Source organism: Lactuca serriola, chromosome 8 (genome assembly GCF_051521515.1).
Source record: "Lactuca serriola cultivar US96UC23 chromosome 8, Lser_US96UC23_V15, whole genome shotgun sequence".
Taxonomy (NCBI): Eukaryota; Viridiplantae; Streptophyta; class Magnoliopsida; order Asterales; family Asteraceae; genus Lactuca; species Lactuca serriola.
Window position 1 is genome coordinate 2,555,190 of NC_136415.1, and position 16,431 is coordinate 2,571,620.

At 40.3% G+C, this 16,431-nt stretch overlaps 1 protein-coding gene across 1 annotated transcript; it reads right to left on the bottom strand.

Annotated features, from left to right (window-relative positions):
• Positions 1 to 633: 633 nt before the first annotated feature.
• LOC145065932 (E3 ubiquitin-protein ligase RING1-like) lies at positions 634 to 5,344 on the bottom strand. Its single transcript, XM_079013051.1, has 2 exons — positions 4,112 to 5,344; positions 634 to 873 (listed from the first exon to the last, which is right to left on the bottom strand). Exon 1 carries the CDS (start codon positions 5,210 to 5,212, stop codon positions 4,118 to 4,120), a length of 1,095 nt encoding a protein of 364 aa, XP_078869177.1. The 5' UTR covers positions 5,213 to 5,344; the 3' UTR covers positions 634 to 873; positions 4,112 to 4,117.
• Between the last annotated feature and the right edge of the window lie 11,087 nt (positions 5,345 to 16,431).

Consider the following 16,431-nt stretch of genomic DNA (forward strand, 5'->3'; position numbering starts at 1 on the left):
TTATTCTCTATCAATGCAATCGAGACTCGAAAACCAATAGGAAGTAACTACAATAATGATTTTAATTCCAATCGAAAGTGTTCGAGTACATAATGTGTTTTCTAAATCAATATTTGTTTTATTTAACAAATGTGATTTTATGATTTAAGTAAAATGTATTTGATTATTCAAAAAACATATGGGTTACGGGGCGGGTTTGGATATCTGCTGATTCGATGGATAAGGGTATGGATTTGATTATTAAAAACCTTGTGGGTTATGGAGCGGGTTTGGATCGGGTGTTGGAATTTGTTAAAAGGGTTTGGATTAAGGTCGATTCGCTCCAAACCCGCCCCATTGCCAGGTCTACATGCCACGCCACGCCACGCCATAATCGATTTGTATGAAGTAAAGACGCGGATACTCGTACAACTACAAATGTTGCAAATGTTGAGTTGTACAGTAAATAAATTAAATTAAATGGCAAAGCCGATCTGTGCTGTGGCTGTGGGTCTGATTGAAATCGACTTTTAGGTTTTGTCAAGTAAAAACATTAGGCTCAAGGAATTGTGTATTTTATTCAGGTTTTGTTGTGGAGTGATGCTTAAAATCCAACCAATCACTGAAATGAAATCAAACAACTGCAGGAGGATGTAAAAAGAAAAAAAAAATCATGACATGTATGGTTTTTATACAGAACAGAAGATGCACAACAAGCGTGTCTAGAAAAACAAAAAAATAGTAGTAATAATAATATTGTAGTAGCATGCATTATCTGAAAATATAATCTATCTCTAACCAACCAACCTATAAGAAGAAGAAGAAGATGCAGAATTCGCAGTAGTATTGTATGTTCAACCAACCACTCCAATGGTCCATTCTTCCTTCATTCCACTACACAAAAACATTAAAATCTTTACATCATCAATACAGTAAAAAAAATCAAATAAAACTTATTCAACAAACAAAACCAACATGCATGCATATTTAGACACATAAGATAACATAACCACCAAACAACCAATGCATTATGTATTATATTTATATTTATATTTATATTTATATTTATATTTATACCAATAGTCAATAGTACAGTAGAGCCACAGGGAGGGATATCAAATCCTTATTATTTTCAACTAAATAATAATAATAATAATAATAAGTATGTTGTTTTCACTTTTCATATCATAGAATTAGATACCAACAAACAAACTCATCGTCCTTTCCTCTCACAGACAGTAGGTACTAATATACGATCATCAATGCTCAACACATCTGTTTTTCACTACAACTCATCAACCTCCAAATTCTTACTCAAACAAAAAATGACTCATGCTCATTGTGCCATTTATTTTCTAAATCTAACTAAAATATGCAACTTAACCCTATATTAAAAACGCAACATTAAAACAAATATCAAATTCAAAAATCATGCACAACTGTTACAATACAAATATACATAAAACCTTTATATACTTATTATACTATAGTATAGTAAAGTAAGTTATTTATACCATATAAAATACAATAATAGAACAGAAACAAGGGACAGCAGCTGCTATTTCAAAACAGTTGTATTAATTAACACAGTCATTAGGTATTCAGCTTCAGCCATTCCATCACAAGTCAGTGCTATTAATTAATCTTCTACAATTCCCAAAATACCCCAGCCCTTAAACATGAAAAGTTTACTCTCAAAACTATGTTTGTTATAATAATAATAATAATAATAATAATAATAATAATAATAATAATAATATCTCAATTCTCAACAGCTCAACTTTATTTACTCTTCAAACTACGAACACTGCAAGCAACTCATGCATGTTCACTGGTGATGATCATTGATCAAGTAAAAGTAACATCACATCACATCCATAAAAAAATTTGTATTCTACATAATGAATGCACTTCTCAAAACAAGATACTAAAATACAGGAACACCATCTCCAACCCATAACCCCATTTTTTAAACCAAAACAAATTCTTAAAAATTGGTATACCTTCTTCTTCTTCTTCTTTTTTTTTTAAAAAAAAAAACACTCGGATTTATTAGCTTTTACAAACTTCATAAAACCTGTGTTTTAAAGAATAAAAAAGTAGTACATTTTTATTAAAGTTTGAAACATAAAAATCAAATTTAGTATACTGTGTAAATAAAATATTATCATCCATTTAATATCACAAGTAACAATATGCTATGAACTCACTTTGAACTAATGAAAATCATACCAAAACACTGAAAGATTAATGGTATTCAAATGATTAAGAACAAAGGATAGTTTGGCATGTTCGAAAAGCCACTCTCCCGATGGCCAATATCTTATAGGCTAAACCCCTGTAACAAAAAAACAAATAAATAAACCTAAAATGCCCAAATTGCCAGTCCACTATCAAAGATGCTCTTTGTTTCCCTCCCATATTACCCTTTTCTTTTCTATAAAACATGCATAGCACAACAGTGAATACAGACTATTATTATACAAATAATAAAGTCCAATTTGTACTAGTGAAACATTAACCAAATTTGGAGTTGGCCTGGTGGGTTGGAGACTTGGAACAACTTCACACCAAAATTAGTGTAAAAAATAGGTTCTATTGTTGGGTTTGACTTTTGAGAAAGGTCCCAATTTTTTTCAAATTCATCTGCTGCTAATGATATGCAACTAATTTGGTAATTTCAGACACAAATATAGCATGCCTACAGCCTACCTATGTTGTTGGCTTATTTATGAGGCATTATTTTTAATAAGACAACAAGCTCAAGAATTAGATTTTATGTATACACAAACAATTTCAAATGTTCATTTCTGAATCATCAAAAGAGCAAGTGCAAGACCCTTCCACAATGAAAATTACTCTTTTAAGAGTTTGATATCAATAGAAAAATCAAGATTTCCTTATATTAGATTCATGATGCATTCCCATCTCTGAGACTGTAGGAAACCAGTGAAACCTTTCCTTTAGTGAAGAACTGTGTAATGCTCTATCAATGTTAAGTTTAAAAACCTTGACTAATTTAAGGATTATTTCCTTGGATGTTACCATTCATTTTATTTGAGCATCATATAATCAATAGCACAGTGCTGACCAATATTAACATCAGAGTGTGTGCAGTGCACATAATTGTGGTTTAGTACTGCTTCTACATAGACCTGGCAATGGGGCGGGTTTGGAGCGAATCGACCTTGATCCAAACCCTTTTAACAAATTTCAAAATCCGATCCAAACCCGCTCCGTAACCCGCAGGGTTTTGAATAATCAAACCCATACCCTTATCCACCGAATCAGCAGATATCCAAACCCGCCCCGTAACCCGTACGTTTTTTGCATAATAAAACACATTTTACTTAAATCATAAAATCACATTTATTAAATAAAACTAAGTTTTGATTTAGAAAACACATTATGTACTCAAGAACTTTCTATTGGAATTAAAATCATTATTTTAGTTACTTCCGATTGGTTTTTGACCGTTGATTGCATTGATAGAGAATAGAAATTAAAAACTTTCTTCCGGTTGATAAATAACCTTATTGATTTATAAATGAAATTGGTGATTACATGATGAAATATAAATGAAATGAAATCATGAATCTTGGGAGAAGAGTAGAAGACTGGAAGTCTAGAAGTTGAGTCCTTGACTCCTATGTAAAAATAATTTAGTCTTTGGCCTTTATCTTTGGATTTCTGATTGGAATTTAATGTAAACTTTAGGCAAATATAAAATATAAATTTATATTTCTAAAATTTTATATGGGACGGGTTATAAACAGAGCGGATCGGTGCTGATCCATACCCGACCCTTTTAATAAAAGGGTTAGTGGGTACGGGTCGGTAACGGGTAAACGGATCAAAATTATGCTCCAAACCCATATAATTGTTAAGGGTTTGGATCGGATCAGGGTCAAAACCCGCTCCATTGCCAGGCCTACTTCTACATATGACATACATGCCTTCTAATTCAAAAGAACAGGAACCCAATTCTTTACTTAGATGTTAGCAATTAGCAAAAATCAACTCCCCAATAAAGTTTTTTTTTTTTTTTTGCTAATCTGTAACATATTATATAGGCACATGTAATGGGTAAGTAAACTATTTGACAATATAAAGTATGCAGATTTATACTAACCGATCATCAGCCAAGATCTTCCTGTCTTGCCTGACCACCACTTCCTGAGTTGGAATTGCCTGAGTTGTTGTTACCTGCTCCACTATTGCTTGACTCGGCAGATGTGCCAAACCCAGTAAAAGGCCAAGGCAAGTTAATCCTAAACCTCCTTTCCATACTATTTGGGGTATTGGGATTCTCCTGAGGATCACCACTGCCAGAAGCCCCCCCTGGCCCTGCAGCACCCAAAGTTCCACCAGTAGAACCTTCGCGAGACCTGTTCTCATACTCCTGGTCATCAGTGGGTAACTCATACCGACAAACAGGACACGAGTTATGCAGCTCCAACCACGGTACGATGCAATCCTGATGATAAACGTGCTTACACGGCAACTGCTTGGCCTGCTCATGAAGCTCAAAGCTGTCTTTACACACCGCACAATCAGAATAATCTGACTCCAACAGATCACTAGTAATCTTGATGTTAGGTAGGTTCTGAATCACAGATTTTGACGCAGGGGGGGTGCCATATCGATTAGGATCGTTTTCAGCAAGCTGTTGGATCAGTTGCTCTAAGCCCGGGCCAATAAAGTAGTCTCCTAGATTCGCAGGGAGACGAAACCCCGACGGATCACCATCACTATTGTTTTCAATAACAAACTGGATGTTGGCGCCACCTGCTCGTAGAGTGCTGAGATAATTCTGAAGGAATGCAAAAGGATTGAACTCACCAGGGTTCTGGAAGCCTCCAGATCGTGAAAGAGGACCGCCAAAGAGAGCAGAGAGATCCGTCGGATTCTGAAAATCGCCAGTAGCCGCGCCGGAGCCACGGGATGTAGTGGAGAATACAAGGGGAAACCCACTGGAGAAAGGAGCAAAAGGAGAGGCATCATCATCAAAGGCGAGAAACGGATTTTGCGTCGTTGGGCTAGGGTTAGGGTTTTCGTATTCTTCAAGGAAGCCACCACTACAATCGGGGCAAAAGAGTTCGGATGAGTCGGTAGGTGAAGGTCTAATAGAGACCGTGCGTTCACACTGGTAACAAAAGTATAACTTAGAGATTGCCCCATGAGTGTTTCCGCCGCCGTCACCGTCTCCGCCGCTATAGACTCCTTGAGACATGGCGTTGATGCAATGGGAAAAGGGTACAGAGCCGGCGGTTGCTATAATTTTTTACAGAGAAGGGAGAAGAAAGTGTGCTGCGTCGTGTTTGAAGAGTGGCGCGTCGATTGTAAAACACTCTGACCAAACAATAGAAATCACAATAAAGGGTTTTATGAATCTTTATAAAATCAAGACATCATTATATAAATGGTCCCTGTATTTTATAAAAAGACCACAGATGATCCCTATCAGAATTTTATTATACTGATGGTCCTTTTTGAAAATCTTGCATGTTGCATTATAGTGTCCTTACGGTGAATACCATTATTTTTTGGGAAATCAAATATCCATTATTTTTTCTTCGGATAATAACTTCACAGGGTAATATACTATTGCTCTTGGTCACATTTGGTCACTAAACTTATTTTCGTAATCTAATAGTCATTTAACTTGTTGATTCATGTTGATTTTCCCCTTCCGACTGCTTATTATCGGTTTCAACGGTTGAATCGATATCAGGTATCTTTTTTATCCTGCGTGGCAAATGAGGTGGCATGTAGGGCTAATTAATAAGGCTGGTATTAAAAGAGGGACGTTGGTGGTTCATTTATTGTGTCCTGATACCCCGATGATGGCTACCTCCTACAGCTTCTCCTCGATCGATCTAGCAAGAAATCAGCAGTAAACAACACAAAAGCTTGTGGTTGTGGGCTCTCTTTATGTATTTTAACATCAACAACACCAAAGAATCCAAGGAGACATTTCATGGTGTGCAATTTCATTTGAATCTTCCCTCTTTTTGGATTCGTTATTCCTGAATTTGTTCATCTTTTCTGGATTCGTTATTCCTGAATTTCTTCATCTTTTTGAATTGTTTGTTTTGAAGGGTAAATGCAAATATTGGAAGTGGTTGGATGTAGAACCTGCACAAATGCCTGTAATCGATATGGTGGAGGGAATGAAAGCTGATTTAGTAGTATTGAAGACAAAAGTATAGAAGGTGAAAGAAGACATGGAACAAATGAAGAAGGAAAAGTACTCTGATGTTATTGCAATGAAGGAAATTTTATATAAGTTTACCATAGGATTTATTTTGTTAATCATTGTGTATATGATGAAATAATGTACTGAAAGATGTTCTTTAAATGATATATTGAATGAAATGATGTATTGAATGATCTTAACTTCTTGTTTGAATGTAATGAAATCAATAAAAGTAACATAAATATAAGTTTACCACATATGATTCCTGATGCGACCAGGTATCTGCAAGGCCACACAAAACAACAGCCGTCAGCCGCTTCCCGGGAGGAGGCTCTCGGAAGAACGCTCTGACGGTCAAGTTAGATAGAGTTTTTAGTGTTTTCTCAAGGAGATTGCTCTTAAAAAAGATGGCTTACTGTAACACCCGTTTATTTATTAGATAAATAAATTAATTAATGAATGAATAGTAGCCCTAAAATAAATAATTAAAAGTTTAGGGGGTTAAAAATATAAGTTCCGGATTAGTTATCAAGAATTCTTGAAGTCAGGGGCTCCGTGGTAATTATTGTAACTTAAGTTGAAAAGAATGTGAGGAGGAGGGACTAAAAATGTTAACATGGATGAAATTTGATCACTCGGACCTAATTTGTAAAGGGTTTTAGATTGTGGGGTTCAAATGGTAACTTATGGACTGATTGTGAAAGAATTTTGGATGATGGGGGGGGGGGGGGGCTGCTTTGTAAAAACATGGCCTTATTTTGAAAGAAAATGTCATAGGGAGGGATCAGTCTTGCCATTATGGTAACAAGTTTGGTCTGGAGGCGGGTATATATGTCACAGCAAACCCTAACCCTAGAACTAGGTTGCAGCCGTCATCTCTCCACCTTCAATTTCCAGCCGCCACTGCGATGGAGCCACCCTCATCTGTCGCTGCTTGCCAAAGACCGCCGCCACCATAGTTTCGTTGTCAGTGATGCTATGAGCAATTAGGATGACCATTGAGATGCCATCGTCGTAGTTCCTGCCACCGGTGAATCCAAGAATGCCAACGATCGACGTCGTGTCTATACGTCGCGATGCTCTTCTTCTTCTTCTGTTCGTCGAGTTCGCTATCACCCATGGCTAAAGTTATGTTGCTGTCGACAGTGTCGGCTGTAGCCGCCGCTGTTGCTGCCGAGTCATTGTACGCCACAGGTGTGATGTGTGTGCTTCTCCTGCCGCTGCGTATATCGTGCATAAGGTGTGGTTGTGTAGCACCTGGGTCTTGGTATGTATTTCTTTCTAAGTATTTTGCATTTTTGGCCTTGGACTCGGCGAGTTGATGGACCAACTCGTCGAGTAGAAGCGGGACGGGACGCGGGATTTAAGTGATGGACTCGACGAGTCGGGTCCCGGACTCGACGATTAGACCCTGTCTGGACAAAAACCCTAATCTGAGGGTTTGCACCCTATTTAAACAATGTTATGTCGGCCACAACGTCCCTTATGCTCCCTGAACACCTCTCATTGAAACCCTAGCCGTTATTGAAGCAATCTAAGCCTTGTTGGTGGATTTTGGTGCTTGTGGTCTTAAGAAGGAAGGAGAAAGGATTGAGGAAGCAAGTAAAGACCAAGGGAACCCGAGTTTGTGGACCTTCTACAATTCATTGAAGGTAAAAAGCTGTAACCATGCTCTTTCATTTGTTAGATCCCTTTTTGGGGAGATTTAGGGCTTTTATAAAGCCACTTTTGACGGCCAACCATGATTGCAAACATGGTTGGGGGTTAGAGCTTCTGAATCACGTCATTAAAGGAGTCACAAGGCAGTTTGGGACTGCTTTTGCACCCATGAAAGGTCTCATGCATCATAAGAGCTTGTTTTATGTCTTTTTGAGCTCAAAGTCCCATGCAAGCACGTAAAGTTTGTAACTTTACGTGCTAGATCGATTGTAGAAGCTTGGATCTATCTTTTGATCAAAGGTTGTACATCAGAAATCGAGGATTTAGAGTGTGGACGTTGCCAACTCGGCGAGTCCGTTCCTGGGACTCGACGAGTCCAAGGCTTTGAGTCCCATATCTGTTGAGGGTCAAAGGACTCAGTTGGGTGATTATAAGGGTTGTAGCAGGGCAAAAAGAGTGACCCAACACACTGGACTTAGTTTTAGACCTGGAGTTCATGGGACTCGATGAGTACTAGAACAGACTCGGCGAGTCCAAGGCAATCTCCTTAAGACTGAAGATAAACTCGATAAGTTGTTCATACAACTTAGCGAGTCGAGTTCAAGACTTGTTCATCAGATGAAGGTGAACTCGACGAGTTGTTCACACAACTCGGCAAGTCGGATGAAGGATCATTCGATGTTCTTATAGAAGAGGAACTCGTCGAGTCATCACCAAACTCGACGAGTCGAATCATGGATGAGGACGAGTTAAGGGATAGGGACTTGACGAGTTGACGGCCCAACTCGGCGAGTCGGGTCAACTTGAAGTTGACTTTGACTTGGACTTGATTGGGGGTAGAATAGTCATTTTACCCTAAGAGTAGATGTCAGTTTCTGACTAAGTGTTTGTGGGGATTGTAGCCGGAGGATTTCCGGAGCAGCAGCAGAAAGAGACTTCCCACACGGATTATCAGCAGCTACTTGTTCGAGGTGAGTTACCTTCTAGTAGCGGTGGGTCTACGGCCACAATGCCCGCCCACCAATAGGAGTTGTATGATTAGGTGATTGTCTTTGTGATATCATCTAGGTTTGCTACTACCTGATATGTTATATGCTTGCATGATATGTTATATGTGATAGTAGTAGAGTTCGGTTGTTAGGACCGAAGGGTAGGTCAGACACCCTAGATATGTCTGACAGTATGTGATGATATGTTTATATGCTGGCATGATATGTTATATGTGATAGTGGTGGTAGGAGGGGAATAGTCCCCAAGTTTGGTTGTTAGGACCAAAGGGTAGTTCGGACACCCCAGATATGTTTGATAGTATGTTTATGTTATGATATATGTGATAGTAGCAGTAGGGGGTGGAATAGTCCCCGAGGGTCGGTTGTTAGGACTGACGGGTAGGTTAGCACCCCAGAATGGCTTGACATGGGTAGGTCAGCACCCCATAATGGATTGACATGGGTAGGACAGCACCCCCAGAATGGCCGCATGGGTAGGTCGGCACCCCAGAATGGTCGTACGGGTAGGTCGGCACCCCAGAATGGCCATATCGGGTAGGTCGGGCACCCCAGAATTGTCCGACAGTATATATGCTATGTGATTGTATGGTATGTGGTACGATGGGGGAACTAACTAAGCTTCGTGCTTACAGTTTATAGTTTGGGTTTCAGGTACCTCTTCAGCGAAGGGGAAGGAGCCGACGCGGTTGCGGCACATCATACACACACTCTTTATTTTCCACACTATGGATATTTTGGGATTGTACTCTGACATGTTATTATTTTGTGACTTGGGTTTTCAGACATGATACATTGTTTTATGAGACGATGTGATTTCACAGTATTTTCTTATGAACGTTTTTATGAATCAGTTAATTTAAAAAGAAAATTTTGGACTTAAAAATTTGGGTCGTTATAGGTTGATGGCCAACAACCGCGAAGAACCACCATGGCTGCCAGCCATGGTAGATGCCATTTCTTCATTGTCGTCATTAGCCACCGTGGGGGTGGCTATGTGCATGATATGGTGTTTAGATGCATGTGTTGTGATGGTTTAGGGCTACAGGAGCTTTTCCTGGCCGGAGATCCAAAGAAAGACCCCACTGCCACCACGTGCCACCGCAACTACCACAAGGGTGGTTGTGTGTGTGTGTTTATTTTAGTGTAGTGTGTATGTGCGTTATTTTGGTATTTTCATTGTAAATTGTAAAAATGGAATAATGAAAAGAAATCTCAAACCACCACTGTAGGTTGGTGGCTGCCGTCACCGGCTGTCGTGTCGGGTGGCGGTGTGCTTTGATGGTGTTTTGACTCGTTTGGATGTTTGGACAAGGGACTGAGAAACCCTAATGGGCCCAATGAGGCTTAATAGGCTTAATAAACCCTAATGGGCCCAATGAAGCTTAATGTACCTAAACGCCCAAACAGATGACTAATGGGCCTAGTGAGACCTTAATGAGTCTAATGAACCTTAATTGATCAAAAGACATATCAATTGGGCCTATTGGGCTAAGTGGGTTGGAAACCCTAATTAGGGTTGGAGAACCCTAATGTCATTAAACCCTAATTTGGGATTTATCGGGACCGCATCGGAATTATTTAATGAACCTAATGTATTAATTAATAATCATTTGCAATCGAGATAAGTTAATATTGGACTTAATTGGTTAAGTCCTTAATGGATTAAGTCCTTAATGGGTTAAGGGAGAGACACTTAACCCTAATCGTCATTTCATGTGAAACCCTAATTTCACTTGGGTTTGTTGTTGGTCCTTTCTATTGGGCCTTGATGATTGAGTATTAATGGGCCATCCAAGATCAAGCAAATGGACTAGAATAATTAATGGACTTGGGGGTAAGGCCCATATTAGGAGTTAGGCCCAATTTGGAAATTTGGGCCATAGATGGACCGTAGTTAGGCCTTAATGATTATATGATATTGGACCTTTAGACTGTCAAAGGTTAGACTGGACTTTTGGTTGGGCCTTAGAATGAGACCATGTAGAGGTTTGGGCCCAATTTGGAAAATTGGGCCATATATTGGGCTTTGATTCCTAGATGGCTTTGGGCCTATGGATTGGACCTTGGACTTAAATAAGCCAAGCCCGGGGTAATGTAGTAATTATCCAGGTATGTATTATGGTTAGGTGTTGGGACCCAATTATTAATTGGGTGTTGTTTTGGTGTCGACAGTTCGGGAATCTGTCATCCAGCAGCTGGGGTTGAGCCTGTGGGACTTCAGCAGTGTGGGATTGTGTCTACAGGACTTCAGCAGTGTGAGGTGAGTTACCTTCCAGTAACGGTGGGTCTAAGGCACCAATGTTGGCCCACCAGTAGGAGTCGTATGTTAGATGACTGTCTTTGTGATATTCATCTAGGTTTACTACTACCTGATATGTTATGTGCTAGTATGATATGATGTTATATGCTAGTAGCAGTAGGGGAGACAGTCCCCAAGATTTCCGGTCGATAGGGCCAAAGGGGGTAGTCATACCCAGTCATGCGAGATAGAATACAATTATGTGATATATGTTATGTGGTAGTAGTAGAGGGGTGAAATAGTCCCCAGTATCCGGTCGAGAGGACCGAAGGGGAGGTCAACACCCAGATATATTAGGCAGTATCCGGTCGAGATGACCGAAGGGGTAGGTCGGGCACCCACATATGCCTGAAAGTATATGCATGTTTATGTGATTATATGGTATGTGGTACGATGGGGGGAACTCACTAAGCTTCGTGCTTACGGTTTACAGTTTTGGTTTCAGGTACTTCGTCTCAAAGGAAAGGAGTCGGCTCGATCGCAACGCATCACACTATGTTTTCCACACATGAGATCCTTGGGGATTACACTCTGATATGGTTTTATGATACTATGTTTTGGGATTACTGACACTTGGGTTTTGACATGAGACATTATTATGAATGTTTCTATACTGATGGTTTTATGTAATGACATAACTAAAATGAAATTTTTGGTCTTCAATTTTGGGACGTTACAAGTTGGTATCAGAGCCTTGGTTTTTTGGGATTCGGGCATGCTCTCGGGTGTGGCTGAACTCAAACTAAGGACTTGGTATGAAGATTTTCAAAAGTAAAATCATTTTATAATAGAAGTTTGAAAAGAATTTGAAAAGAAAGCAGAACTTTGAAAAGAACAAGGTGTGTGATGCGTGCAATCAGCCGAGCTCAAGTAAGTTTTCCCCAAGATACCCATACATGTGATGTTATGATATGATATGATTATGAGAACTGCATGTTAGATTAGGGTTGAGGATCTAAGAGGATGCCTTGTATGCCTATTGTATGTGCTTGTAGACTTGCATGCTAGTACTGATCAGTCAGTGATAGGATAGCATATTTAAGTTATGCATGATTGTATGAGCCTTTGAATTGCATGTACAGATTACTGATTAGAGGACATAATAGTTTGATTGGAATATGATGGTTAGATTTTTCCATTGTTTGAATGTTGCTTGCTTTGTGCTTTTTGGGACTCTTAGTAATGTGAGCTAGCTATTAAGTGAATATGCTAGGTCACATGTGGCACAGGCTGGATAATCTCAGAGTGATAGATTTGACCCTATTACGCAACTCTTGTCTGAGTCCAACCGTTCTAGGGATGGGTCTATTACTCGAAGTATTATCTAATCTCTGTTTCATGTGGTTATATTCATGAGGTAGCTAGTTGATATTACTGGGAATCTTTTAGCAGTTGAGGACTGGGTGGGTACGGGAAACTAGGGAAGCCTAGGATATGTTTCAGTGGGTTAGTAGTGAGGCTCAGTGAGTCTTGGGTACCATTTTAAGGAAGTGATTTGGAGGATTCGGGAGGATTGCTGAGGAAAGTATAGATAGGTGTGGAAGGTAGTATTGGGCCCGTACTACTGAAAGCACAAGATCCATACTCGAGTCGGTGAGAGTCTTGGAGAATCTGAGAAGCTTCGGGGAGGAGTTATTGAACCGGTTTGGGGACAGAGGATGTCCCAGTTGTTGCAGCTTAGTCATTGGCCAATAAGCTAGTGAGTGTGACAGGGTGTCAGACCCTAGAGAATATGACTTTTAAGTCCGAGGATGCGGGATCGATTTGGAGCACTTTGAGAAGAGAGGTTCGTGCTAGGTGTGTATAGTATAGGGTCCCGGGAAGAAACCCATGACTTCTGATCATCGGGTGGAAGGCCAGCAGGGTCGGAGTCAATGCAACACGTACGAGAAAGTGCGTAAGGGGGTTTGACATTCCAAGGGTTTAGGCTGCTACAAGTAGCTGGGTTGAACATGTCAGCTGAAGGTGATCAGTGTTCCTACAAATGTTGCAGGTATGTTATCTTTTACTGTTGCTATATGGATGTCGGGGATACATATCGCTTTGGGATTGTGAGTAAGTTTGGATAAGTCAGATCTCGGGTCGATTTTCTGCTAGTGTCTGTGTCATCAAGGATCATATATGCCATCCTGCATGTCGAAAGGTCCTTGATGAACCCACAGAGAGACGTACCTTGTGGAGTGGGTTCTACATGTACCGTTATCATTCTAGATCTTTGTCGAGATTTGTGCAGGAGTATTATTTGGGAGATCCTTGGTCGGGAATTAGTGCTATCGTTCTCCAGTGAAGTCATAGTTCAGTGATTCTATCATATGTTTGTATATGGTCGACATTTTCCATGGAAGAACCTTGGAGTTCAAGGCACTACTATTTCTAAGATAGGATTAGTAGCATGAAGATGGTGATATCAGTTGCGGGTGTTAGATGCAAAAGTAGTTGGTCCTTGGATGTTCTAGAGAATTGCATTTATCGCATGGGTTGTGTTCGGTTAGAGTTCAGTGATACTGCAAGAATGAAAGTGGGAATAAGGATTCGTCAGCCAGAGTGAAGATTAAGGCCTTCAGTTGACATCATGGGAGATGGACTGAGGTGTCAGACTGTACCGGATTTTCAGTAGTACTCTTCAAGATATGAGAGGATGGGCGATCTTAAGGTTTGATTGGTAATTGATCCTAAGCATTGGTAAACTCAGATTATCAGCAGTTGACTATTAGGAAGTAAGAAGGATTAGGAATCCTTCAATTCCCGCGTACCGTGAAGCTTTAGTCGAATCTAAGTGGGGGAGAGACTTTTTGTAAAGTTATCCAAATGTGTGTTCTGGTTGCGCGAGGTGCAATCTCTCGGGCACCTTGTCAACCAGAAGGGTATTCTGGTCGATCCGGCCAAGATAGAGGTCGTGATGCAGTGGGAGATTCCGAGGTCTCCATCTGAGATTCAGAATTTCCTAGGTCTATCGGGTTATTACCGGAGATTTATATAGGACTTCTCCGAGATTGCGGTTCCTTTGACTCGACTGACCAAGAAGTTGGTGACCTTTCGTTAGGGGCCTGAGCAACAGACAACCCTCGAGACTCTCAAACAACAGATTTCGAGAACCAAGGTAGAGCTCCATTTAGGACTCAAGTTCAGTGGTGTGTTAGATCGAATGCGTGTTCGACCCGGTCGGGAAAGTGTTGTAAGACTATGGGGGTAGTCGTAGCAGTCAAATAGTATGGAAAGTGTTGTAAGACTACGGGGGTAGTTGTAGCATTCACTAGTGATCAGGTAGTATGGAAAGTGTTGTAAGACTACAGGGGTAGCCGTAGCATTCACTAGCGATCATGTAGTATGGAAAGTGTTGTAAGACTATGGGGGTAGCTGTAGCATTCACTAGTAGTCAGTTAGCATGGGAAGTGTTGTAAGACTGTGAGGGTAGCCGTAGCATTCACTAGTAGTAGGTAGTGTGAGGAGTGTTGTAAGTCTGCGGGTGTAGCCGTAGCGTTCACAAGGTTAGCAGATAGTGATAGAGTTTTGTAAGTCTGCGAGTGCAGCCGTAGCATTCACTAGGCTGATAGATAGCATGAATGCACTCATAGATTGTGAAAGGAACAGTAGTACCCACCAGTTCGGGTGTAGCAGTAAGGATATGGAAATCCACGGATTGGATTCCGGAATCACCTAGACGGATTAGATCTGGTTGAGCTAGTGATAAAACTGTATGAATGCCACTATAGTTATGAGATCAAGGAAGCAAGAGATTGCTTAAGGTCGTTGGTGATATAAGCCTACCAGTAGTCATATAGCAATCACTTTTAGTCTTGGATTGGATGATGATAGGATTCGACGCATGGACCCGATCGGTTAGATCAGGAGGTTGTTAGAGCCATAGTGACATGATAACTAGTGGCAACTAGTTTCAGAGAAGGATTTCGTTCGGAAGTCGTGTGATACGACTATGTCGGAGCCCTTTTAGCTCGGCTACTAGGCTGGAACCCGGTAATTCAGATGACTGACGGACGAATTGAGACCAGGAAGATCTTAATAGTTTTGGGAAAACAGCCATGTAGCAGCATGCTGTTTCAGGTAGATTCAGTGTTTGGGTAGTATTAGTATCTGTGTTTTGGGTTGCAAGTACGGACCGGGTAACATATTGCTTGGGGAGTGACAAGTCACTCACAGTGGGATTAGCTGAGCCTTGGCCAAGTATAAGTGATCTGCAGGGATAATTGGGTTTGTGATCCTATTTTATAGTGGGAATCTCGAACTATCAGAAGTTGAATAGTCGGTTGAGGGATAATCAGACTAGATTCAACGATAAAGATTCAATATGAGTGGTCTGTCGGGGATTCAGACCATCTCAAGACAGCAGATTTTAGACGGAGTGGATGTGATCTTATTGTGAGAAATTCGTTCATATGAGAATTTTAGGTCTTGAAAAGATTGGTCACGATTACCTGGGAAGGCCAGGGTGTGCCCAGGATTGTTGCCATGACACTAGAGTGGTTGGCGTGTAAGGGATGGTAAGAAATGATTTCGAGGATGAAATCGAATTTAAGTGGGGGAGAGTTGTAACACTCGTTTATTTATTAGATAAATAAATATATCAATGAACGACTAGTAGCCCTAAAATAAATAACTGAAAGTTTAGGGGGTTAAAAATATAAGTTTCGGATTAGTTATCAAGAATTCTTGAAGTCAGGGGCTCCGTGGTAATTATTGGAACTTAAGTTGAAAAGAATATGAGAAGGAGGGACTAAAAATGTTAACATAGCTGAAGTTTGATCATTCGGACCTAATTTGTAAAGGGTTTTAGATGGTGGGGTTCAAATGGTAACTTATGGACTAATTGTGAAAGGATTTTGGGTGCTTGGGGCTGCTTTGTAAAATATGGCCTTATTTTGAAAGAAAATTGTAACGACCCAAATTTCACGTCCAAAAATTTCATTTAAATTAAGTAGTTTGTAAAACATTTGTAGTAAAACGTCATACGATCATATCATTTCAATAAACATATCTCGTGTCCAAATACCCAAAACATGAAAATAGTAATAATGTCAGAGTACAATCCTAGAATATCTCATAATGCGGAAAACCAAAGTGTGTGTGTATGATGTGCCGCTACCGCGCCGGCTCCTTCCCCTTCGCTGAATAGGTACCTGAAACAAAAACTGAAAACCGTAAGCACGAAGCTTAGTGAGTTCCCCCCATCGTACCTGAAACAAAAACTGAAAACCGTAAGCACGAAGCTTAGTGAGTTCCCCCCATCTTGGTGCCCGACCTACCCGGTACGGCCATTCTGGGGTGCC

Bases quoted from the DNA above. Each gene is read 5' to 3' on its own strand.
- LOC145065932 (XM_079013051.1), bottom strand. From the start codon at position 5,212: ATGTCTCAAGGAGTCTATAGCGGCGGAGACGGTGACGGCGGCGGAAAC.